Consider the following 25,350-nt stretch of genomic DNA (forward strand, 5'->3'; position numbering starts at 1 on the left):
GAGAACAGGGTGTCCATCAGCACAGCCACCCTGCACAGCCCATGGGGACAGATGCAGGATGTGCCCAGCCTGGAGAAGCTGACACATGAGAGGTGCCAGAAATCAATGGGAATGGCTGCCCAGTGCTGGCCCAGGATGGAAAACTGCTCTGGGTCACATTCCAAGTCTTTATGACTGAGAAGAGAAAGTGTTAAAAATGCTTTTGCCATGGAAAGCTTTGATGAGCAGAAGCAGAACTCAGTACCACTTGCACACCATTCCTATTTCTAGAAACATGAAAATGGCTGGAGACAATGCTAAAAAAAAGGCAGTGCTCCAGTACCCTTGGTAGTCACAGCTGTCTGAAAGCAGCAAGGGAGGAGCACATTTTCCCTTTTGCTGGGCTAGGAATGGAAGATTCAGGCTGTTGGACCCATGTGTCAAGTGAAAGTTCAGCATTAACATCTCAGCTTCATCCAGAAGAGGCAAGTACATCCCACTTCCAAGAAATGAGACAGGCATCACCAGAGGCTGCAAGTCCATGTAGAACCTCCTGGTTGACTCAATGACAGAAGCAAAGATGCGAAGGCCACAGACATCAGCAGAGCAAGCAGAACCACAGTCTGAGATGCTTTTGTGAATCAGGTAGGATCAAGACTATTTTTTTCCTTGGCAACATGTGTAAATTCCATTGCAGTAACTCTAAACATTGCAGTGATTTACAGTATTGGTACATTTAAACATATCCTTCAATTGTTTTTATTTTTGAGATCAGGTACATAGAAACACACAGAGAGGCTGAAGCACTCCTAGCTCTTAAGGAGATTGTTTACAGGGTATCTTTAAGGATGCACTCTTGTAGCCTTCTGCTTCTTCCATTCACCCAAATATCACACTAAAGATCCACCTGAGGTCTGCCAGTGCCTTTGCTCTGCATTGCAAGGATCAGAGGCACCAAACAGGCAGGGCACACTACTGCTTCCCATTTTTTCCCCCATGTTTCTTTAGAATAGAGGCCGTACACTTCTCCCAAAAACATGGTGGATTTTTCTTAAGCTCTTCTTTCTTGAGTTCCCAGTCTTCATCTCTCTGGTCTAAGGGTATTTTTCTCAGTGCAGCTTTCCTGCGGTAGTTCCTGCTCTCCACCTCTGCTCTAGGAGAGAAACCAAGAGTGAGCACAGCACACACATCTCTGTTCACAGGTGCCCATCTGCAGGGTCAGGGGTTGTTTCTTGGTCTGGTCAAAACCCTGATGCCATCAACACTTGAGAAACACCACAGTGTGTCCAGCATGGTGCAGCCCCAACCTCCACTCACAGGGAGCCCCTGGGCCCCAGCACTGCCTGCATCCAGACATGGACATTCCAAGTGTAAGTCTTGCCCAAGAGAAGACAAACCCTTTCCTCCTTCTGCAGGGCTCTGATTTTGTAGGCACTCAGAATTCAGGAATCTCTGTCAGAAACACCATCCAATATCAGGAAAAATCCTTTTTTTTCTGTAATAGAGCATTTCTGTCACATGAGTGCAATGCTGTTCTAGCTGCCAGCACAGAGAAAGTCAGCAGCTCCATATTGATGGATGTCATCACATGGGCTTTCTATGTCATAGAATCACAGAATGGTTTCAGTTGGAAGGGACATTATCTCATTCTATACCTTCTGCCATGGACAGGGACACCTTCCCCTAGACCAGGCTGCTCAAAGCCCCACCCAGCTTGGCCTTGAACACTTCCAGGGATGGGGCAGCTACAGCTTCTCTGGGCAACCTGTGCCAGGGCCTCACCACCCTCACAGTCAAGAATTTATTCCTAATATATCTAATCCTAACCTACCCAGGCCATTCCCCCTTGTCCATGCCCTTGTCCAAAATCCCTCTCCACCTCTCTTGTAGGCTCTCTTCAGGTACTGAAAGGTGCTCTAAGGTCTCCACAGAGCTTATGTTTGGCAGTGGTGGTTGATGCCCCATGACTGCTGGTGTTTAAGAGGCATTTGGAAAATGCCCTTCATAAGATGCTTTGAATTCTGGTCAGTCCTGAAGTGGTCAGGCCATGGGATTAACAGTAGGTCCCTTCCAACTGAACTACCCTATTGTCTTCTATTAAGTATCTGCTCCCAAGGGCAAGAAATATTTTTCTATAAACTTTTAAATATTAACATTTATTTATTTATTTATTTATTTATACATGAGTATATGTATGCCCTGCTCTTAGACAGCAGGACCCTTTGGTGCAATTTCAACAGCTGGCACTTTGCAGAGAGGCTGGCAGCAGACACAGGCTGAGGGGTCTCTCTCCCCTTCTTGGCAGGTCTCATAGCATCAAGAGTAAAGCCCTTTTCACACAAACCAAATCTAATGCAAAATACACATTTGCTATTCAGAAGCAGCTGTTTTGAAAGCAGCTGTTTCCTAACTTTTGCATGTTCATGCAAACCTCAGTGAGTGGTACTGATACTCAGCAGCGGAATATTCCTAATATTTGCATGTTAATAATATTTCCATGTTGATACATGTAATATTTCCATGTGGGTGCAGTCCTCAGCATAATTCAGTGGCCCAGCCCAGGTAGTTCATGCAGCTGGCAACACCTGGGGACCAACAAACAGCATGCAAGGGTCACGTGGTGCTAGAGGGGGCTGAATTTGGATTAATGAAGGATTTGGATGCTCATAGGCCTATGTAGATATGCACATCAGCCCTACAGTTGGTGCAGACCCTCAGATGGTTTTAAAAATTGCTTTTTCTCTCTTTTTGCATGACAGGCAAATATCCAAATCTGACGGGGATGGTATGTAACAAAATGTTCCTACTATGTATATCCCACACACACCACTGTGTGGAGAGCAGAGATGCTCTGTGCTGCACAGCATTTTGTGCAAGCACACTCTTAATTCTCTGTCTCAGGCGTACACAGTACTGCCCTGTACCCTTTGGCACTGCCTGACCCTGGACATCACCTCTCGGAGCTTCTGCACATCTGAAGGAGCAGATGGTAATTGAAATTACACTACAAGTGACAACTGTTCCTCCTAGTTTACTCCAAGTTGGCTGATGTGACACCAGTGTGTGAGGGTGAAAGCATCCACTGTGGTCATAAATGATAGTGGCTGGTTTTAAAAAGTATTCCTGAGCCTCAGTGATAAACTCTTGGCTGCCCACAGGCTGGGTTATGGCCATGAGGTGATTGTACAGGCTCTGTGTGTGTTCTAGACTGGGCATTTGAAGCATCTTCCTGGTCATTAGATCTGCCAGCCATGCTGAGCCATGCAGCTGTGGGGTGAGTCAGGCCAGCATGTGGTTCTGAAAGACAAGTTTTCCACCTTAAATCATGAGTTTTCCACCTTAAATCTGAGTCATTCACCTCAGAAAGCCCTTCAGCAGCTGACCTGAGTCAGCATGGGCTGTTGCTAAGGTGTCTCAGACCACGATGTCAATCATTCTCCCAGGCACCTCTGCCTGCCACAGGCATTGCCCTTTGGCATCATCCAGGCAATTCCCCTACCCCTTGCTCCCATGGCTCTGGAGCACATTCAGGGCACAGCAAATGCTACAGACTTGGCAGGAATTACTGGTGAGATTAGTGCAAAACAGACAGCATTGAATAGGCAAGTAATTGGTATAAATTTTTCATGCAAGGGGCAGAAGTCTGCAGACTTTCACCCTCTGGGTTAGATAATATTTACCTCTTCTGGTATAGAAACTAAGTATGCTAAGAGCTGAGAAGAGTATAAAAAGAATCTCCACTGGAAGACAATGCCCCATTCTCAAAGGTCTGGCAGACCTGAGCTTTACTACCTAGACACTGGCTAGGTAGTAAAAAAATCTAATCTAAGCTTCATTATCAGCTGCTGGCTGCCTAAATGCCTTTAAACTGAGGGTCTGAGAGTAAGAAGAGCTGATACATCTGTGTGGAAGGAAAGTGGTGAATAGTGGGAGATTACAGCATGTCAGTTCCAAAACCAAAAAGACTTTAGCTCTAAGATGGTCTGGATGCCCCATTCTGGCAGCGTTCAGCTCCATCACACTGGAAAGGGCTTTGAGCAATCTGGTCTAGTGGAAGGGGTCCCTGTCCATGGTAAGGAGTTGGAATGAGATGAGCTTTAAGGTCCCTTCCAACCATTCTATGATTCTGTGCTGGGTGGGCAGGTAAAATGCAAAGCTATTAGCAGCTTCCAACAGCCAGAGCTTGGAAACCAGAGCTTGGAAACCAGAGCTTGTGTCTCCACTACAAAGTTTTCTGGGCTCTATACAGGGGAATTTTGCACAGTTTGGTTGTCTTTTCTTATGGAAGGACTCTGATGTGTCAAGATAAAAGGTGGGCACGGGGCATTTCAGCAGGAACCAAGCTGAAGAAGTACAACAGAAGGACAGCAGTACCTACAGAAAAGTTTATATGGATTAATGAAAAGTGGCATTTGTCAAGCACTGGCCTCCTCAGATATTTGCCTGTCACCATGCCTGATTTCAAACTTGGCAGCTTGTGTGCTGCACTGACAAGCTGAAGACTTTGAGTTGGATAAATGCCTATTTTAAAAAAAAACAAACAGGATATATATGGTTCCAAAGGAGTCTTGAGAATGTGGAAGTGGTGCCAGTGAAGGATGATGATGGGACTGTAATGTCACAGAAAAACCCAGGGAGAAAACACTTTTGGGAGCTCTCAGCACTCCAGGGTCTGGCACGTGTATCTTTCATGGGCAATGTGTTCAAGTAAAGTAGTGTTGGGACTGTGGCTTGCACTGAACAAGTTGGTTGGCCTCTGGTGATCTGTCCCACTCCTTTAGAGAGATGAAGGATGGGACACAGCTCAAACCTCTGCAGTAAAGCATCCTGATCCAGGGAAACACCTTTGCAAGGATGAAAATACTTGTGAGCCAAGCCAACAGCTGAAAAACAGGAATGGTAATTGGGAACCATTAAAAAACATATTTATTATGGCATGTGCTGCCACAGTGCTAACTGTAAGTAATTAAGACAACAAATATTTTCCCAAAATTTGGAAGTACTATATGACCATCCTATTAACTGGTCTAATTTACAGTGATTATGTAAAAAAATAGGGTGGCTTTTTTTCTTTACTATAAGAAAGCCAAATTATATACACATAAATATATATACACACGCAGACACACACACAGAGCTGCCGAGGGCTGTTCCTAAACAACTCAACCCGTGTATTTGCTATTCACCACTGTAAGGGGTTAACACTTGTCAGTTGTTGCTTTCATTTCTGTTGCTTAATAATAGCTCTGCAACAGCCTTACAAAAACAATGATGTCATGAAGTGGTAACGATTTTGAAAACATACCAAGGGAAACCGCAGGAGGCAGGGGAATAAAAGAATGTCTTCTCACGGCTTCCCCGTGACAGGCCCGTGTTTGCTCATCCACTACAGCTTGTGTGTCAGGGCTTTAGCAGGCTTTGGGTGGGAAGATAAGTAACACACTTTGTGTATTCTGTGGTCCTCTGTGGAGCAGCGAAGTTAATTTTCAGTGCAGCCGCAGCGAGGCCTGCCACCACTACTCACTTTTCCAAGAATTTGGAGCACTCCCGGTGTCCGTAGATCTCCGCGAGCCTCCGGGGAGTGTCTCCGAAGAGGTCGGCGGCATCCATAGCAGCGTGCAGGGAGTGAAGGGCGCGGAGCACCCGCAGCTTCCCCGCCTCGGCAGCGAAGTGAGCCGCGGTCCAGCCCACATCGCTCCGCAGGCAGTGCCGGGCACCGTGATGCACCAGGAGCCTGACCAGGTCTGACCGCCCTGGCGACGCGCAGCAAAACCAGGAGAGCAGATGCTTTACAATTTGTATCTTCAGGATGCACAAGGCGGTCACACACAGCTGGTCATAATTCCCTCAGACACAGATTTCACCCACCTGACTCATATCATATTTATATATCAGGGATACTGAATAGAAAATGCTATTATTTTCTATTTTCTCCCAAACTCGACTGTTTCCAGAAGAAATTTACAACAAAAACACCAACCAAATCAAAAAGCTTTTTAATTTCTGAACAGCACATCTCAAGTAGTCATTGACCAATTAGCTATTTCATTGTTTCATTTTGGTTTTTAGTTCAATTGCAAAATGAAATTTAAACATTGAGAATGGGAAAACCTGTGAACAGCTTTACTAAAACAGAGTTTTTTTGGATAGCAAGTCAAGAAACTACTTTTTCATTCACTTTCACATTTTTCTAACCAATGGAATTGCTTAAAGAAGCAAAAAAAAGTTATTTCTACACCATTTCACACTGCCTTGACTGAGCTAGACTATTCCAAATTACATCTAGGCTCTGTCAGCTTCTCACCATCATTTTTGTTAAGAAGATCAGTCCCCTTTGCTAATGTTCAAATGTCTGATAATCCATCAGGACAAAACAAAAACATGGTCTTAAGTTAAAACGGAAATCACACACTTGATTTCTGAGCAAAGACAGATATGATGACATGAGATCCCAACAAATACTGTAGCACAGAGAAGAAGAGGTCCAGTTTCCCATTTTACACTGTGTGCAATTATACATTATTTATTGTTGCATCATCTATTTTTGGGCTGCAAAGGGATATTTGAGTTTATCAGACACTTCTGAAGGTGAAAGACAAATGGGAGCTGCAAGCAGCTCTGGTCCTGCATTGTTCATTCAATCACGTGGGATATAAAGAGCAATGTAAAAACACAGTTATTATTTTGTTCTGTTTGGTTTGATAAATACCTGGTGTAAATACAGTGGGTTTGACCTCCTGCTCTTTCCCATGGGTGTACATGAGAAATAAACTCAGGGAGTCATGTCTTAGAAAAGTAAGGGGGGAAAAGCAGCCATTCCCAATGTGTACATCATGTAAATTGCAAATTGTTGTGTGAGGGAAGAAAAAAAGCTAAAAATCACTTCAACAGCAGTCTCATAAAGTATTTTGTAGGCAAAGTTCCCATTTAAATGCATATTTAACTTTTTTTTTGCACATTAGGGACAAAATTACCAAACACAAGCTGAGATTTTGCCAGCCTAGATACAATCACAGGTGATCAGCATCACCTTTTATGATGTCCATTTACAGAGGTAGTGGAGAGTGGGGGTGCTCTTACCTTTGGCAGCAGCCCAGTGCAGGGGGGTCCTGTCATGCCAGTCAACATCCTTCTGGTTTGGGTCACAGCGCCCTGCCTTCAAAATCTTTTTCACCAGGTCATAGTCACCCACAGCCACAGCTTCATGGAGCTCTGTCATGCTGCAAGAAGGCACCTGGTAACAGAGGAATGGTCATTCAATGGTGTTCACTGATGAGCAGCTCCTCTCAGCAGCTTCAATAGGTCAAGCAGCACCTGGATTAAAAATGAGACAGGCACCGTGAGAAACCAAGATTTGTCCAAAAAAGGGTAAAAGGAATGACAGGGGGGAAAAAAAATCTTCAAACCAGTGATCACAGACTGATGGTGACTTTTGGTCTGTAGACACAGAAATCTACAGCAAAGTGCAGTCCTTTATATAAAGGACTTGTAGCTAAAGCCACATTGAACATTTGCCACAGGTTTGTTGTGCTCACTAACCATGGGAACTGGCTCCTCCCTTGCCAGTGCTGCAGATCTCTTACTGGTAGCATTTTATTGCAGAGAAAATCAGCAACATCTATGCAAGCATCCTCTGATGGTGAAAATTATAAAAAGGGATAATAATAATTAAGCATAATAAAAAGAGATGATAGGGCAAGGATGAATGGTCTTAAACTAAGATTCATAGCCTGTTTTACACCTAGGTGGTTGGACTGTGTAGATAAGATCCAAAAGAAAGACCCATATTTGTCTTCTACTGAGTTTGACTCCTCCACATCTGGGAAATCTGAATATATTAAAAAGAAAATTAAATTTTGGAGCCCCTAGTGGGCCAAAGAAGTATCATGAGATCTCTGTTACTCTAACCACCTGTGTACTGCTTCCTCCTCCTCATTGTCTCTCACTAACATTGAAGAACCTGTTCCTTTAGATTAAAAAAAAAATCTTCTGACTTGTTCTCCAACACCTTTCAACAGCATCAAATCTATCCTGAAAATGTCAAACTTTAATGCATCCAGCCCATCACTGACATGAAGTCTGGACAAGAGAACAGGAAAAAAAATTTTGGAACTTTTCATACAACTTTCTTATTCTTTTCTAGCTTTTGCTCATACCCATACACATAGGGAAGGGGAGCTGCTGATCCCAAGGCAGGAGCTCAGCAGCTCTCCAAGGAGACAGTCCAGAGGGGCAATTTAATAAGCAATTTAAGCCAAGCCAAATTCTACCTCCCCTCCTCCCCTGCTGCCTCCCTTTGCCTACCTTGCAGCTCATAAGGGCATTTTGCAGCTGTTGATCTCTCACAAAATTAATCTTTTATTACTGGTGCTAAATTAATCTTTTATTACTTCAGGTGAATTCCCTGAATTCAGCATTACTGAGGGGGCAAATGCCGGGACTATGCAAAGCGGGGTGGGTACAGATCTGCCCCACAGGTCGGAACCTGTGCTAAATTCCCCTGCAGCCACCTCAGATGTCACACCCAAAAGTGGGATCTGCCTCCCTAGACTGTGGTTATCCCCTTTATAAGGACAGAGGAAAAGATTTGTATTTTTACAGCACAACCTTGAGCCGAAGCGCCGTTCCCCACTGCTCACCCGGCCACAGGCATTGCAGCTCCTCCACGGGGTGTTGCAACCCATCCGGGGGAATTTTCTCTTGGGGTTTCTGCTGCTTGACCCAGCCCCAGCCGGGAGATCCAGAGCTCACACACAAGGAGCCCACACATGACCCTGTCCCTGCCGTACCGGGGCACGGCCCAGCACCTCGGCAGCCGCGGGCTCCGCCGGGACGCGCAGGCTGTGCTTAGCATGGCTCCATGCCAGAACTTTGTTTTCCAGGCCCAGGGAGGATTTCTCTCAGAAAGATTGTCTCAGCTGGAAACTAAGGCAAAGTTTGGTCCCTCCCCTTCGGGGAGAGCCCGGCAGTCGCTGTGCCTGCGACAGAGGCGGCGTCCTGAGGGAGCAGCCGCTGCTCGCCCGGCTCCGGAGGGCCGTGGGTGGCCAGAGGGGACATCCTGCTCCTCGGGACGGCGGGACGGGAGCAGGGGGCGGCCGGGACACCGCACAACAGGTACGTGAAGCCCTGCAAAGAGCAAAAAAAGGATCTGCGGGCAGCACGGGAGGAGCAATGGTGACGTGAGGGGAATTTTAAGGAGTTAATTTCTGCGCAGCGCCTCACGCAGCTTCAATGCTCGCACTCCCTGTCCCCAGCCCTCGAGGGATCGCGCTCCTGTGCTTCCTTTCTTCCTTCCAGCCCCTTATCCGGCCCCAAATCCCTGTGCGTCCCTGCGGAAGGGTGGGAGTCACTCCGGGTAACGGGGTGACAGGGGTGACAGGGGACGTGTCGCTTCGCCTATCCGTGTGTGGACAGCATTCAGGGAAACATAACCCACCTCAAACACTGCTGTGCCCAGCATGGGGATGGGAGGACGCAGCAGTCCCAGGCTGCAGCAGGGGAAACTCCGACTAGATGGAAGAGGAAAATATAATTCACAGCGAGAGTGATTAAAGTGTGCTTCAGGTGTCCAGCACTGAGACATGCAGATCTGAGGCAGCCCCATGTGTGCCCTGCTTTGAGCAGGGGTTTGGATTTGGTGACTTCCAGCATTCCTTCCCCACTAAATTCTTCGGGGAAGCTGAGGGGGCCAAGGTGTAGGAGGTTTGAGTGCTCTTCCAGCACGGCATTCACTGTCTCCAAACCCAGCGTCCCCATGCGTGCACGGGACCCTGTGCCTCAGCTGCTCTTGGAGCTGGTGTGGAGAGAAGGTGGTTTTAGGACGTGGTTTCCCTGGTGTGTTTCAAGTCCAAGCTCAGGTACAAGGGACAAGTCGAGGACTGCCATGTCAGCCACACGGACCCGCCGGGACAGCCTGCCTGCACTTTACCCTGTGACACAGCCATCCCAGCCTGGTGGCTCCTCTAGGTAGGGATTGGGGGTGGTGGTGCTGCCTGGGCTTGCACTCACCAACCCCGCTGATGTGGTCACAGCAGCCCAGAAACTGTGGTGATTTACTGCTGGGGACATGTGGGATCAAACTGTGGTGACACCCTGCTGGGGACACATGGGATCCCCTAACAGCAGCTCCAGGAGGAATGGGACATGCTCAGATCTCCATCTCTCATTAATGGGTGGCCTCCCCTTTCTCTGCCTGCTGGGAGCAAAATACTTTTCTGTCTTCAAAATCAGCTGATATGAGGGAGGAAGAGACTGCTGTGCTTGCAGAGAAGTGAGAGGGGGGAGTTCCCAGCAAGCACATTTCCCATTACAAAGTCCTGCAGCAGGCCTAAAACAGCAAACAGTGGGTCAGAAAAGATGCTTCACTGCCCAAAATGGTGTATTTAAAAGCAGGGACAAGAGCTGGAGCTCTCATGTAAATGTTGACATAGCTCTTAAGATAATAATCCCCCAGATTCAGTGAATATTGAAATGTTTTGGCTTCTGGGATAGGGACTAAGGTGATCCCATGCTCTGGTGATGAGAAATGGCAATTTCCAGGGTCAGATCTGCCAGGGGATGTATTTAAAACCTTATTCAGAGCTCAAAAAGGGGTCAGTGATGCTTCCATCTGCTATGGGGTTTCTTACTAGGGAGTGCTGCAGACATGAGCATGGGGAAGTGCCCTTCAGCAAGGCTGGGAGGCCCTGGCCTAGCCCAGGATATAGGACCATCACCCAAACACTTGGGAGTTGCCCAGTTCCACCTTTGTTTCTCAGTCTCTATTTCCCATCTTGAGAAGGGGGATGTACCATCCTTCCTCAGCCCCAAGGCTCATGGTGATGTGCTGTCAGTGATTGACTGAGGTCAGCACTAAGCCACACCAAAATGTCCGATGGAAGCAGCCTTTAAAACATGCAGCATTCTTGTTTACTGGGAAAATAACGGAGCTTAGATCAGTGAAAAGCCACACATTTGCATTTCAGTGACAGCCTCAGCTTTTTACACACTGCAGCACAAAAGGCGTCAGTGTGAAGGACTCCTTCCTTCAGCTCCCCCACATTCCTCAGCCTCAGCTTCTCTGCTTTGGCAGCCTTCAAATAAAGTGAAAGCCAAGGTCAGGAGAAAAAAAAAGAGAAAATATAAAAGGAAAAAAATAAAAGAGAAAACATTAAAGAGAAAAAAAAAACAGAGGAAAAAATAACTCCCTCAAACCTAAAACCAAAGGCCCTGGTAAAACCTCCTTTCCTGCTGCCCACTATCCAAGTGAGAGCTCCTGCCTGGAAACCACTCGCTGTTTGCCAATGGCTTTTGCATTTCCCAGACCCCCCTGCAGCCCCGTTCTCCCTTTCTGGAGAAGCTGGTACCCCTGCACCCCCCAGGTCCTGGGACAGGCACATATGGACGTGGCAGTGGCCAAGTTTTGTCAGGCATGGAGTGAGTTTGCCCCATCCTCTGTCCTGCAGCAACAACTTCCCACAAGACACATGGAGATGTTGGGGTACCTGAGGAACATCAAGCCCACTTCAGAAGGTACAGGGAAGAAGCACAGTGACACCCAGGACCCCATCCTGTTACTCTCACATGCAAAGTTCTCCTGCTGCAAGTCCCTGGAGCACTGGAGGGGAGAGTTTGAAGGACCTGGCCCAAAAAAGGACAATATTGGATATCCTCATGCCAGTTTATACAAGACCATGGAAGCTGTGCCAATTTTACTGACATTGGATCAGCCTTGGAATTTAACAAAAGCCTCCATGTTTATCCAAGTGTTGGGAAAGGCTGTAGGAGCTGCTTCCTGTGCCCTTCCAATCCCCGGCTCCAGAACTGCTGCAGGAACCACCCAGCAGTGGCCACAGCATGTCAGCTCTGGAAAACAAACCCAAACCCAGGAACTAAAGGCAAAACCACTGTGGAACACAAGGAAGCCATTATTTCCCTGGTTGTCATCATCAGCAGGAATGTGGCTGTGCTGCTGGAACTTCCATTTTATCTGTTTTATCTATTTTATTGTACTTGAAGCGGACCCAGCTCTGGTCAGGGATGCGTGAGGATGCCAGCTGCTAAAAACTGAGGAGCAGGACACTCATCTCAGGTCTCAGCTACTGTACAACCAGCACAGTTAAGAAATTCCAGACTTAAAGCACACAGACATATAAACACACAGCCTGATTTCTTAGAGAACATAAGAATTTGATTTCCAGTACCATAGGAGGAGAGCAGGGGTGATGGATGCTGTTATCCCACATATTTCTAAGGAAATCAATTCCCACTGCTTAACAGTCTACAGGCTTATTTCTCTTCTGTTACAGATGCTGAATGATAAAAAGTAGGTTTCATACAAAAGGAATGGGTGATGATATAAACTGCAGAGGCTGACAGGCTGGAGGTTTGATATCTCCTTTTCTACAGTTCCTCCAAGGGCTGGACACATGGGGCAGAGCAGGAGTTCAGCATCTCAGTAGTAAAATCCCCTGCATAGTAACTGTGCTATTACTTAAATTCCCCCAAAAGAGTAAAGCACAGCAGAAACACTGCTTTAACCTGCACCTGAATAAGGCAATTCTAAATTTCCCAAGAAATGATGGCACTGTTCTAGAGGAAAGGGAAGCTGTGAAGGTGTTTAGAAGTCAGGCATCAGGTGTGAAACTTTTTTTCAGGTTCTATTTCTTACCATAAGCAAGATGCACACTCTAAGAAAAAGATTAAGATGTTGTTGAGGTTATGGTTACTGAAATAAATTAAAGTACAAGTAGCAGTAGTAGGCAAATGGTTTATCCACCTGTTTAGTGTCCTTTTCTTAGTATCTATTATTGCTTTAATAATTGTTATGCTTAATACAGCTGGCTTATGAGATTGGAAAGAAATGTAAACATTCTGTTTGCCTTATAAAAACTTGGCATAATATTTGGTGGCATATTGTAGTCATGCAATACAAAACATACCTCAGCTGAATACTTTTTCTGTTCAAAAAAGCCACACTAAGGCATCCACATCCAGAGCTTTGACAGTAGCTGCACTCCTCCAGCTCTTTGGATTTAGGATGGACAGTCACAGCTCTGCTCCTAAACCTACTGCCAAATCCTTTCATAGCCCCGGGTAAGGGAAAGAGAGCATTCCTAGGATAAACATGTTACAACTCAGTAATAGCCTTCTAGCTATTAAAATAAAACCAGACTTACATAAGTTACATAAAAACTTAAATTAAAAAAAAGTTTAGAAAGGTGTCAAACAGGGCTTACTGGACCATTTACAAATTAGAATAAACTCAGAGAAACTATATCATAAAGCAGTCCACACACTTCTTCACCAGCTAAAAAAAAGTCCAACAGTTTTATTTTTGTTTTTCTGCTTTTTTTATCAAAAAGGAACAAAATTCCCAACAGCCCCTGGCTAATGTACTAAATGCAGAAGTTCCCCCAAATCTGCAGTTATGGTTACACCAGCTTTTGCTCCAACACCTCCCCAGTTAGATCCTGGTCCATAAATGATGCATAATGGTAATCTGGAACCCCACACAGCAAAGACACAACTCATAGCATCAAACATCCCTTCACAACTTCCCATGACAATAAAAATTTTTGGTTTGTTTTGTTTTTAATTCTGTTTTTGGCTAAAACTTTTAACAGTTCCAGAAACATGGTATTTGGCCTTCTTGTTTACTGCTGAGCCCCAGAAATCCCCTCCTTGTTCCTTGATATCAAAAGAAAACCCTTCCAGAAGTAACTCTGATTCTTGTGCATTCACCAGCTGAAGGAGGAACCAGGACAACCTCTTGGAAAAAGAGCAGCGAAGCAGCTAAACTCAGTCTTAAAACAGCCGCTCAGCTTGGCTTAAAACCCCTTCCAGCAGCTGCTATTAAGCTGCCAAGCACTTAAGTCTGACCTAAATCCTCTCCTGCGACTGGGCAGAGACTTTTCCAAGCACTTTTGCTTTATGGGATGTAAGGACGATGGAGATGCACTTTTAAGGATGAGGGAGCTGGGCACGATGATGGAGCTGAGATGTGTCCTGGGGTGATGCTGGTATCCCCGTCTGTCTCTTGAGCCCAGAAATAAGTTCTGCACCTTTAGATCTGAGAGTGAAGCGGGGGAGAAGAAAAATCTGCTCTAAACCAGGACAGCATGCCAGGGATGATGACGGAGCTGGACCACTGGATGTATTCTTGAAGCAGTGGATGTGTAAAGGTTGTTCCTCTGCGTGGATGAATGGAACCATCAGCTGTGAAAGGGAGCCAGGAGCAGGTCAGTAAGACACTGGAGGCGCACAGTTTCCTTCTGGCTCCCTTTGCAGGCGTGTGAATATCCCGTGGTGGTGTTATCGGTGAGCGTGTCCTGTGAGGCAGGGCAGCCCTAGGCGGCCAGGTCGAAGTCGTCACGCTCCTGATTGTAGTCGAGCACCTTCTGCCGCAGGCGCGACGCGTCCACCCAGGTGATGAAGTCCTCGACGGCGCGGGGCACGAGGAGCGCGGGGTCTGTCACCACCTCGGGCCCCACGCGGACGTGCCCCTGCTCCACGAAGGTGACGGCGTGGCGCAGGTTCTGCGCCATGCGCAGCTTCACCAGCAGGCACGGCAGGCGCCGGCGGCAGAAGGCGGCGGCCGAGAGGCTCTCGCAGACGGCCAGCGACTGCCGGCTGTTCACCAGCCCCAGCCCGTACAGCTTCTCCAGCAGCGCGGCTGCGCAGCGGGCGCGGAAGGCGGCGCTGGCCGGGCCCAGGTCGCGGAGGCGCCGCGCCAGGGCGCGCACGGCGCGGGCCAGCGCCTTGTACTGCACGTAGTCCTCCCGCCGGCCCACCCGGTACCGCCGCAGCGCCCGCACCTCCGCCAAGTTCCCGCCCGACACCTCCCAGTTCACCAGGTCCAGCCGCCGCAGCAGCTTCTGCTCGTGGTACTTCAGTTTCCGCACCATCTTTGCGGGACCGGGATCCGCCGCGCCTCAGGGACTTTTCCGGGGCGGAGCGGCCGCCGGCCCCGCGGCTTTTCCGGGGAGGAGCAGCCGTGACATCGCACTGCGAGCCCCGCCCCGGGCGGTGGGGTACCGGGAGAAGGATGGATCCGTGTCTCCTTCCCCAAGGAGAAGGCGGCAGATAGAGCCCAGCCCGGGATGCGGCTGCTTTCCCCCGCGCTCTGCGCATCGCCGAGGCTAGCCCGGCGCGGAGGGGTCACCCCAGGTACGGTCACACCGCCCTGTCACCCGCTCCGGCACGGACAGCCCGACCTTGTCTCGCCAGGGGCCGAGCTTGGGATTCGTCATTCCTTCTGGAAAAATGGCAGCGGCGTTGTGTTTCTCTGTGACATCCCACTCCCCCTGATGCACAGGCCGATTTTTCTCGAGGAGCGGCAGAATCCTTCCTCTGTGCGGTTCGTAGCACCGCAGATCTCCCGAGTGCCGCCGCGGGATCGCCATCCAAAGGTTTCATCCCACTTTTCTGTAAGTGCACGGCGCTGTCTGCTTCTTGGGATTCAGGATACAACAAGGAAAATCCCCAGTAGAACAGGTCAGGTTGACAATTCGGGATTTCTTTGTTTCTCACAAGCAGATTTCTGTATTGGCTCAATCTTGATTTTCCTAATTCTGGATTTTCAGCGTGCTGGATTTGTTTCAGTGTGGGTGGTCTGGTCACAGAAGCCATGATGGTCTCTTGATTTGCTTTTGTTTTTTCCCCCAGATTCGTCGGTGAAGTCACCAATAGAAATGTGGAGCACTAACAGCACTGAGAAGTTTTACAGGATCCCTGAAGGAAAGGGACCACACTCAGTTGGATGTACAGACCTGATGACAGAAAATGCAGTTGAGGTAAAGCTCTCGACTGTTTGGATTTAAGCCACAATGTTAGTGAAATAACCGGCTGCAGTTTTAAAGCAGAAGTGTGCTCCATGCTGACACTCACAGCTGAGCTTTCTATCCTCTCCATCCTGGTGTAGGATGTGTGCTGGGCATTTACCAGATGGATGTAACTTGCAAGCCTTTCCCATGGCCAATTCCTCCCTCTTCTAATGTCCTTGCCTTTCTGACTCTCCTACAAAAGATACTGCAAAGAAACTGTGTCATTCTGAGACCCACCGGGTTCTTCCCAGCCACCCCACTGCTGCCTCCTGTGCTGGGCTCCTGAGGAGACTCCACGCACAGTCTCTGTGGCTGTGGCTGTTCTCATCACAAAGATCTCAACAGGATTTGGCAGGGTTTGGAGATGAGCCTATGTAGTGTTTCAGCTGCAGGGTAAGAGACAAGATGTCTATTGAGATTTTATCTCTCTGAAGATGAACAAGATGTCAATTTTGCAAGAGGTAAGCACAGTGAGAAGCCACAATAGTAAGACAGGGGCATTAACCAGACAAGTAATGAGCTTCATTGTGAGTTTTCTTCATTGTGAGTTTCATTTCAAATCCTCTTGCCTTTGAGAGAATACACCTGCATTTACACTGTGGTTTTACTCCACAGAGTAGCCAGATGGAGTGAAACTTGAGATCAGTTTGTAATGGTTCATATGTTTTCCTTTACTGAACTTACTCCATATCAGCACAGAGAAGTTATGAGTTTCTCTTTGCAGTCAGCGCATGTGAGGTTTTTTACATAAGTATTATGAACAACTGCAGTTCTCCCAGGCATAAATAATGAACCTCTTCCCCTTTCTGGTAATCAGTTAGTCATTGGGGAGGTTCACTGGGACTGTTCTGAGATCAAGTTGATATCACTACCAATGTGGAGGAAAGTTCTTCCACAATGGTCTCTGTGTCAAAGGTTGATTTAAGTTTGATAAGTGAATAGAAACAAGCTTCATTAAACAAACTTTTGGTAAACGGATAAATTAGTGTTCAAGAAATCAGGCTTTATTTCAAAGCTCATGTTTATTTTGGCCATGATTGTAACTTGCAAAACCAAAAGTACAGCTGGAGCAAGACAGTGAATTTTAATGGGGTATTGCAAATTTCCCTGCAAACCAGGAATTAAGAATGCAAACTGCACACAGTTCATCTGCTGGGAAGTCTGCTTTGTAGCATTGGTACATTGCTGCTGTCTGTGAAGGAAAAAGACTGACAAGGGGATATGGAAGGTCCTCGTGAGTGTGGAAAGCTTGGGTGCTTTCCTGGGATACCTGGAGTGCAGACAGTAGGAGATTTGAACTGGTGGTGAGAAACAGAGGCAGATGAAACACAGGCCAACAAAGTTGTGTTTAGAAGGATGGACTACAAGACACTTGTGAACATCTTGATGAGGAGGAAGAGCAATTTATTGTTCTCCCTTGCTGTGCAGCTGCCCAAGGGCTTCGCTGACAACCTCTGCTCAGTTTAGGCAGGAACACTACAGCCATGTTAGAGAGCTTTATTTTCTCCAGACTGAATGGCCTCAGCTCTCTCAGCCTGTCATGCTTGGAGAGGTGCTCCAGCTCTCAGGTCATCTTCAGTCACCCCTTAAACTTCAGTCAGCCCTATGAAACTTATCAAAGCACATCATCAAACCATTCCCAGTGAAGAAGACGGAAGAAAAGATCCAGCAAGATGCTGGATTGAGCAAATAGGTACTGAGTGTTTGTAATAGTTAACTTAATTAAATGAAGCATTTCTAATAAGCCTTAAGCTAACCTAGAGAAGGTGATGTGTATCTCCACCTGTGATGATGTCTATCTTACGTTACTTTAAATTCATTGTAGGCACAGGAAAATTGTGACATAGGATTGGCATCAAAGCCTGTATATGATAATAATTTTCTCATGAGATTCTCATCATTCTCTTGAACTGCATTCTTGCAACCAAAACCTTTTCTATAAATGTTTTAGTCTTCCATTTCCTCTTCCATATAGAAATAAATACCAATATTCCTTTTTTTTTTTAATTTTTCCTAATCCCAGGGAAGCTTTTTGCGCCTGTATTATCCAGCATATGATGCCACAGATATCGAAGAGGCACGATGGATTCCGGACAAAGAATACTATCAGGGACTCTCTGACTTCCTTAATATGTACCGGGTTGTAGGAGAAAGGCTCTTCCATTACTATGTTGGTAAGACTCCTTCTGGTTTTATTCCTTTATTCTTGTCACTGCCTCCATGCTTCATGAGTAGGGTGTTACTGCTGCAGGGCTGAAAAAGAGTTTTTAGTTAAAAAGTGTGGTTTTGTGGGATGGGTTTGTGTAGTGAGAGTGCTAAATGTGACCCCAGCTCTCAGCAGTCCCTGACTGCTGTAGATAGAAGTGTGAAGTGTCTGGGCAGTTTGCTCTAGGTCAGCTGCACTTGTGTGTTGCGATTTAAATCCCACAAGGAAATGTGCAAATATACAAAAGTCAGAGAGATCCTAAGGTCTGAATATCAGCAAGACCTAGATGCCTGACTATGAAGATTTCAGAGATATGTAGACCTTGTGCCAGGCTGTGGATGGGAGAAGACAAGTATCTTCTGCCAAGTAGAACGTATTTTCAGAATCAGATCCATTTTTGCTTTCTATTTTAAAGATGAGTCTTGGCACCTTATCTTTAGGTGATTGCTCTGATATTAGTGATCACTACATTCTTGGGATCTTTTCCACAGGAACAAATGCTTTCTCTCATTCCAGTAATAATGATGTACACTTCCATTTTTATTTATAATGATGTACACTTCCATTTTTATTTAGGTTCAGTGACCTGTCCTGCAAAGTCAAATGCTGCTTTTAAGCCAGGAGAAAAATACCCACTTCTTGTTTTTTCCCATGGACTTGGAGCTTTTCGGTAATTTTGCAGTTTGTTGATAAACTGGTTTTGTTGTCTGTGGAGACAGCAGTCTCCAAGGGTGGTTCTGAACAGATTTCAGTAGGGAGGTGAGATCCTTGTGGAGCTGAAACAGATTTGAAGAACAGGCTGCCATATGTCATTATGCCCCCACTGAAACAACAGCAGGGCTGGTGTATGGTTGGTCACAGAATAATAGAACAGCCTGGGTTGGAAGGGGCCTTTAAAGATCATCACTGCTGTGGGCAGGGACAGCTTCCCCTAGACCAGGTTGCTCAGAGCTCCATTTGTGTTTTACCTTTGTTATGAGGGAGGGGAAGATATTTACCAGCCCATAAGGATGTTGTGAAAATTAGCTGGTTAATTTTTGGACAGCTCTTTGAAGATGCAAAGTGCTGTGTGTGCTACTTATTAAAAGTCAGTGGCATCTTCCTTTCTGAACAGACAGTAAAGCAGTACCAAGGTTTTGTGAACAGGCTGTGGTGCCTGGCATACGAAATCTTGCTTTGCTGGGTAGCAAATTCAAAGAGAAGAAATATTGAGTGGAGACTAGTGCATATCTAGTGTGGTCAGCATTTAAGGAGCAATGGAACTGAAAGAATGACATCTCACCAGAGTGTGGTTTTTATTGCAGGACAATCTATTCTGCTATTTGCATAGAGATGGCTTCTCAGGGCTTTATAGTGGCTGCTGTGGAGCACAGGTGAGTGTGCTGTGCATTTTGGAGTTCTGATGGAAAGCAACTTTCTCTCATTGAACAGAATGTTATTTATTCTAAAGAAGAATTTCTGGATTTTTTTAAAAAAGAAAAACTAACACGTCTTTTTCAGCACTGCCCACACTGCCCATAGCTCAACTCTTCTCCAAACAAAGGGACTTCTGTTTAGATGAGCCCGAGAATGAAAGTCTTGGGGTAGATATCATTTGTCATTTTTCAGATATGCTATTTGTTTCACTCTTTTTGTTAGAATATAAAGTAGGTGAAGAATATAAAGGAGGTGGGAGTTTTGGTGGGGTTATTGTATTATTTAGAAAGTCTGTGTACACTTGGGTTGCAATTGCAACAGCACTGGTTGATAGCTGAATCTCTTCAGATGAGTGAAACTGGAAACTTTTGTTGACTTCATCTCAAACCAAATGGAATGCGCACCCAGAAATAACCTCTTGGTATTACAGAGATGAATCTGCTTCAGCCACATATTACTGTAAAAGAAGGTCTGTTTCTGAGTCTCAGGAAGAGTCTCCGCCTAACATGGAGAAGGAGTGGATCTACTACAGGAAACTGAAAACTGGCGAGGAGGAGCGTTGCTTGCGGCATAAGCAGGTGCCTGGGCTGGCTCTGTGCTCTGGGAAGTGTGGCAGGAGGGCTGTGTTTGGGGCTAGCAGAGTCTCCCTTTGGCCAGGGGAGCAGTCTTCTGCCATGGCTTGGGGAGATAGAAAAATTGATTGAGTCCTGTGCCCCTGAAGGTGGAACAGCCAACAATAGCTTTCTTCAGAGCACAAGCTGCTCCCTCAACAAAGCTTTTTCCTGAAGTTGCACTCTTGAGCTGAGTCATCTGTTTCTCTTCTGGTTCCACTCAACTTTCTGTTTCTTCTCTGTCTCTTACACTTTTGCTGCCCAGCCCAGCCTAAGAGTGACACAGAGTTGAGCTCAAGTGTTTGTGTGGCCTTAGGCTTGCATTAGCTTTCATTTACTGTTCCATGGAATGATGAATCATGGCTGCTCTGAGTGGGATGTTTGTTTTATAGTCCTTACCACACTTGAAGGTGTTTTTAGCAATGTAAACAGCGCAGACTTCCAATTTATTATAAGCAGTATCCAAGCTGGATGTAATGTGGCCATTCTGACAAGCTCTTCCAAGCATACACTTGACCTTTAAATATGGGAGTGGTTTTTCCAGCTAATGAAAACTTAGCCAGGGAGGTGCTTCTCTTTATCTCCCTGGGCCATACAGACAATAGTACAAGAGTCATTTCCTGGATGACTACAATGTCCTACCCATGGGTGTGAATGTGTAATGTCTGAGCTTGGAAATAGCCTTCAGAAGCTGTTGTCTGCAAATTTCACAAGTAGAGAAGTCAGGAGATTGGGAATGATTTGAAATTCAGTGATGCACAGACATCTTGTTGGCTGCCTACACACTGTGGTTCCTAAGATCACAACTATTCCTTGGTTCTTCTTGAAGCTTTTCTTTTACTGACATACCAGTTAAAAACTGTTCTCATGGAACAATGAAAATCTTTTTTTGCAACAGCTTCACTACAGTTTTCAAGGATGAGTATATATAAAACATGGGATGGGCTTCACTTTTTCTTAGTATGGTTTATCCAATGTAAAGACAGTTTCAAGGCTATTGTGTGATGGGGCAGTGATAGAATGATATTTGCTTATCCAGCCTGAGAAGCATCAATGAGTCAGCCTTCCTTGGAGTTTTGCAACTTAAGCCTTTGTACATCCCAACAACTCCTTTTCTTAGGCAGTGACAGGACAGAGTTGATGGCCTTTGGTGCATGTTACAGGGATGAATGCCTCTGTGTGTAGAGGATCTACACAAGAGCTTCAGCTCTTTACACCACCAGAAACCAATTTTGTTGTTTGTCAGATGGCTCCATTCTGCAGTTCAGAATAGTGGGGGAAAACTATCAGAGTAAGTCTTGTGCTCAAGTCGAGCCTGGCAGCTGTCTGATGATTTCTTTCACTGCTCTACCCCACCCTCTCTTTCTCCCTAGGTGCAGCAAAGAGCACAGGAGTGTATCAAAGCTCTCAATCTCATTCTTAAAATCAATTCAGGAGAGGAAGTAACGAATGTATTACATTCAGACTTTGACTGGAACAGCCTAAAGGTGAGTGGAAAGTGCCACCTGCATTTTGTTAAACACCTAATAATGCTTCTGATTTCCCCCTTCCATTTCTAAACTGGTTCATGTAAAGTATTCTGAAGATCACTGTGTAATCTCTGAAAATATTCTCAGGTCATCCAAAGCTGGATAGAGAGTAACAGAGCTGAAATTATGCTCTTCCTACTTCAGTTGGGTCTAATGCCTAAAAAAATTATTCCCTTTAAAAACATACGTTTGGGAAAGAAAGTCTCTTACAGCACCTGGATTTTTTTGACAGGATTCTGTTGATACTAGCAGAATAGCTGTGATGGGACACTCTTTTGGTGGTGCTACAGTTATTGAAAGTCTCAGCAAAGAAATAAGATTTAGGTAAGTATGCAAAACGAGGCCAGAGACATTTGGCACTTGAGAGGTCTGGAGCAGGGCACTTTACCTAGGATCCCCCAACTACTGATTGACTTCTGAAGAACAGTGTTGTTTGGCATGTCTTGCTTTCTCCAGCCATGCTTTTTCCAAGTGTGGGGCTATGGTGGAACATAACAGCTGCATCTTATTAAATCATGATACTGTGGGACCCTGCAGTCCAGCTGCACCTGGCAGTGGAGACCAACATATGGAAAGAATGGACTAATTCTCTTCCCCCAGAGTAGAGATAATTATAAAACAAAGTGATTCATTTACCTGTTCAGTATCAGAAAGACTTTCTCTTTCCTATGTCTTTTGCAACTCAAAATATGTTCAGAACTTCCAAGCTTTCTGCTTCTGTGCCAATATCCAGATGTTTTTGGCAGGTGTGGCATTGCCCTCGATGTATGGATGCTTCCTGTAGGTGACGACATTTACCAAAACAGCGTCCAGCAGCCGCTGCTTTTTATCAACTCTGAAAAATTCCAGTGGGCTGAGAACATTTTAAAGATTAAGAAGCTCATCTCCAATGACACAAACAAGAAGATGATCACTATCAAGTAAGTGCTCAGGAGCCATCATTTCCATCAGTGGTTGAAGCTTGTGTTGGAGCTGTGCAGTTACAGGTAGCTGCAGACAGACAGACAGACAGTCCCTAGAGCACAAGCCTGAGGAGGAAGAGGAGCTGTGGGAGCTGGGGATGTTTAGCCTGGAGCAAAGGAGGCTCATGGGGACCTCCTCACTCTACAACTCCATGACAGGGGGTGGAACCAGGTGGGGGGTCAGGCTCTTCTCACAGGGAACAAAAAGAAATGTCCTCAAGTCATACCAGGGGCAGTCCAGATTGGATATTAGGAAATATTTCTTCATTTAAACTGTTGTTAGGCATTGGACAAGGCTCTTCAGGGAAGTTGGGGAGTCACCATCCCTGAAGACATGTAGATGTGGCATTGAGGGACATGGTTTAGAGCTGGAATGGCAGTGCTGGGTTAATGGTTGGATTTAATAATCTTAAGGGTCTTTTCCAGCCTAAATGATACTATGACTGTCTGTCCTCATGGCCCAGGTTTTCACTATATGTTTAAATGAGCCATACATCCCCTACAGCAGGGAGAGAAACCTCTCAAAGCAGCCAGGAACCCCAAATTTAAGACACTCCAAGGTGTGCATTCCTGCCCTGGGGCACAAGCTTTGTGCTGAGCCTTGAGCCTGCATTGAACACTTGAAAGTCTTCTGGGGGCAGTTCTGCAGCCAGGGGAGGGATGGCTCTATCCTGCACCACTGAGCAGGGAGACAACTTGATTTTGATGCTTTGCCAAACCAACTCTTTATTGCTGTTGTTACAGTGACTTAGAGCGAGCATGTACAAACCTTCCTCCCTTCTGTGGTTAGTGCAGAATTTCCTGCTAATCTTGTTTGTGAGATTAACCTGTTTTATCTTCTCTTAAAGACAGCACAAGACATTTAACTGAAGTCTTGCATCTTTTAATCAGGCAATTTAATGTAGTCTTACAGGCCTGTTGATCATTTTTCTCTTTGCAGGGGGTCAGTACATCAGAGCTTTCCTGATTTCACCTTTGTGAGTGGAGGAATCATTGCAAGATTTTTCAAATTAAAAGGAGAAATAGATCCAAATGAAGCGATTGATATCAGCAATCATGCTTCATTAGCCTTCCTACAGAAACATCTGAGTAAGTATTTTTTTAAAGCAAAGTAGGAAGTTGACTAATATTTCATTCCTGTGAAGCTTTTAACTATTCTGTTTAAAACAAGATCAAAATAAGCGTGTCAGTGGAAAAAATAAGTCAGAGTTCTTCTAGAGGTTTGTCAGTTACTTTTGTGATCTTGGCAACTCAGAGGAAAATCACTGACATTTTGTTCTGGTACAAAAAATCTGGAGTATCATTTTTTCCTCCTTAAAACATTATTCCTTCCCTACTTTGCTGAATTGATTTAATTTTTTAGTGTAGTTTTACAAAAAGCTGGTTACTTAACTCATGGCCACTTGGTTTTCTTTCCCCCTCCTACAGGTCTTAAGAAGGATTTTGATCAGTGGGATTCACTTGTGGATGGCATAGGACCCAATGTTATTCCTGGAACCAATATTGACACATCTCCAGCTGAACCTGAGTAAGGAATACAAAGGAGTATTGTATGCCATGGACATCAGGACACTAATATTGGTCAGACATTGCTGAGACATGTGGTGGTATTAAACACCAACAAAGCTTTTGGGGTGTGGGGGAAAAAAAAAAGCAAGGCACTAAGTTACATAATCATAAAAACAGAGGTTTCTGTTCAAATGAGTTAGTGGGATGCTCTGAAATACTGTAATAGGGTAACTTCTGCTTTGTAAGCAGCTTGGGGAAATCACTTGGTATAATTTAAATGCTCTTTCTGGTTTTGACTAGAATCAAGTTTGCAGAAAGACAGATTGAGCTCCAAGGAATTCAGCTACAGGTTCGTTTACCAAGCTTTATATCAGTTTGCATCCAGCAAGCCTTTCCTGCAGGGTAGGGGGAAAGAAACAAAACAAAAAAAACCCCAAACCACCACTTTCCTGTTTAGATTCTAAGTATTTCAGCTGTGCTCTGACAACAGTTGGGAGTTAGAGATGCCTGTGGAGGGTGGTCTTCAAGACTGTGTCTTGTTAAAATAAGTCACAGTAAAAGATACAGGAAGGATTTCAGCTGACAGCAGAGGAAGTCCAGACACAGGACTCCTCACAGGAGCTTAATCCACTTAAACCTAAGTATGTGTTTAGTGCCATACGTAGAGGATGATGTTTATATCTCAAAAGCTTTTCCCTGGGGCACACTAGTAGCAACTGTAATTGCCTGTGGGCAAAGCTCCAGCAGCTCCTCCCCTGTGTTTCCACTATCACTCAGTCGGACTGCAGGGGAAATACAGATGTGGCCCCTCTACAGCTCCCTTTATGTGCTCCTTGTTAGCACTGCTGCAGCTCCCGAGGTCTGGCCAGGCAGTAAACACTGCCCAGACACTCAGCTTTCTCCAGGTACTCACAGTGGTCTCTAGGGGACTCAGTTGGCTCCCACTGACAGATACAGACAGCAGTGATAGTACCTGGACAAAGATTGTCAGCAGCCACCTGGGTAGCCTTCTTTTAGGCTCTCCTTTTTGGATCAGAACTGCCCGAAGCTGCCCCATGGAAGGGTGTCTTCTAAATTCTGTTAATTTCAAAATCAGGTTACAAACAAAACCATTGAAGCAAACAAATTAAGAAATTAACAGTGTAATTAAGTATTTTACATAATCTGTGATCTTAAAATGAGATTGTAATAACACCTAAGACGCGTCTTTCAGAATTTAATTAAATTCTCCCCAGCCTAGTGCTGTGTATTGTTTCTATTAAGCAAATAAACATGTTTGTCTTACTGAGTCAGCACTAACACTTGAGATCTACTGTGAGATTCACTATCAGCCAC

At 45.6% G+C, this 25,350-nt stretch overlaps 3 protein-coding genes across 13 annotated transcripts; 1 reads left to right on the forward strand and 2 right to left on the reverse strand.

Annotated features, from left to right (window-relative positions):
- Nucleotides 1-511: 511 nt before the first annotated feature.
- ANKRD66 (ankyrin repeat domain 66) lies at nt 512-8,756 on the reverse strand. Of its 7 annotated transcripts, none has more exons than XM_071446949.1 (4): nt 8,619-8,756; nt 7,060-7,293; nt 5,504-5,732; nt 512-1,132 (listed from the first exon to the last, which is right to left on the reverse strand). In XM_071446949.1, exons 2-4 carry the CDS (start codon nt 7,196-7,198, stop codon nt 952-954), a joined length of 549 nt encoding a protein of 182 aa, XP_071303050.1. In that variant the 5' UTR covers nt 7,199-7,293; nt 8,619-8,756; the 3' UTR covers nt 512-951. The 7 variants fall into 7 exon arrangements, with proteins under 7 accessions (XP_071303050.1, XP_071303078.1, XP_071303021.1 ...); XM_071446977.1 differs by having other exon boundaries at nt 512-1,127; nt 7,060-7,213; nt 8,619-8,750; XM_071446920.1 differs by having other exon boundaries at nt 7,060-7,213; nt 8,619-8,750.
- Nucleotides 8,700-25,316, forward strand: PLA2G7 (phospholipase A2 group VII). 5 transcript variants are annotated; one of them, XM_071446870.1, is made up of 11 exons: nt 8,700-9,093; nt 15,625-15,752; nt 17,806-17,956; nt 18,565-18,658; nt 19,293-19,361; nt 19,835-19,982; nt 21,389-21,502; nt 21,777-21,868; nt 22,291-22,464; nt 23,447-23,595; nt 23,935-25,316. In XM_071446870.1, exons 1-11 carry the CDS (start codon nt 8,748-8,750, stop codon nt 24,036-24,038), a joined length of 1,569 nt encoding a protein of 522 aa, XP_071302971.1. In that variant the 5' UTR covers nt 8,700-8,747; the 3' UTR covers nt 24,039-25,316. The 5 variants fall into 5 exon arrangements, with proteins under 5 accessions (XP_071302971.1, XP_071302980.1, XP_071302960.1 ...); XM_071446879.1 differs by lacking the exon at nt 8,700-9,093 and adding an exon at nt 14,993-15,126; XM_071446859.1 differs by lacking the exon at nt 8,700-9,093 and adding an exon at nt 15,060-15,453.
- Nucleotides 12,109-14,910, reverse strand: IMP3 (IMP U3 small nucleolar ribonucleoprotein 3). Its single transcript, XM_071446990.1, has one exon. The coding sequence runs from the start codon at nt 14,862-14,864 to the stop codon at nt 14,307-14,309; it is 558 nt and encodes a 185-aa protein (XP_071303091.1). The 5' UTR covers nt 14,865-14,910; the 3' UTR covers nt 12,109-14,306.
- Nucleotides 25,317-25,350: the final 34 nt, after the last annotated feature.

Source organism: Agelaius tricolor, unplaced genomic scaffold (assembly GCF_023055355.1).
Source record: "Agelaius tricolor isolate 1412-34295 unplaced genomic scaffold, bAgeTri1.0.p SCAF_1, whole genome shotgun sequence".
Lineage (NCBI taxonomy): Eukaryota > Metazoa > Chordata > Aves > Passeriformes > Icteridae > Agelaius > Agelaius tricolor.

What these genes read in the sequence shown, in the direction of transcription:
- ANKRD66 (XM_071446920.1), bottom strand. Translation starts at nt 8,663, where the DNA reads ATGGGTTGCAACACCCCGTGGAGGAGCTGCAATGCCTGTGGCCGG. An exon ending in GCTGCAATGCCTGTGGCCGG is followed by an intron (nt 7,214 to 8,618) that starts GTGAGCAGTGGG and finishes CTCTGTTACCAG; the next exon opens with GTGCCTTCTTGCAGCATGAC. An exon ending in TGCTCCAAATTCTTGGAAAA is followed by an intron (nt 1,133 to 5,503) that starts GTGAGTAGTGGT and finishes TTTCTCTCCTAG; the next exon opens with AGCAGAGGTGGAGAGCAGGA.
- IMP3 (XM_071446990.1), bottom strand. Translation starts at nt 14,864, where the DNA reads ATGGTGCGGAAACTGAAGTACCACGAGCAGAAGCTGCTGCGGCGGCTG.
- PLA2G7 (XM_071446859.1), top strand. Translation starts at nt 15,060, where the DNA reads ATGCGGCTGCTTTCCCCCGCGCTCTGCGCATCGCCGAGGCTAGCCCGG. An exon ending in GCTCTTCCATTACTATGTTG is followed by an intron (nt 17,957 to 18,564) that starts GTAAGACTCCTT and finishes ATTTTTATTTAG; the next exon opens with GTTCAGTGACCTGTCCTGCA. An exon ending in CATGGACTTGGAGCTTTTCG is followed by an intron (nt 18,659 to 19,292) that starts GTAATTTTGCAG and finishes TTTTTATTGCAG; the next exon opens with GACAATCTATTCTGCTATTT.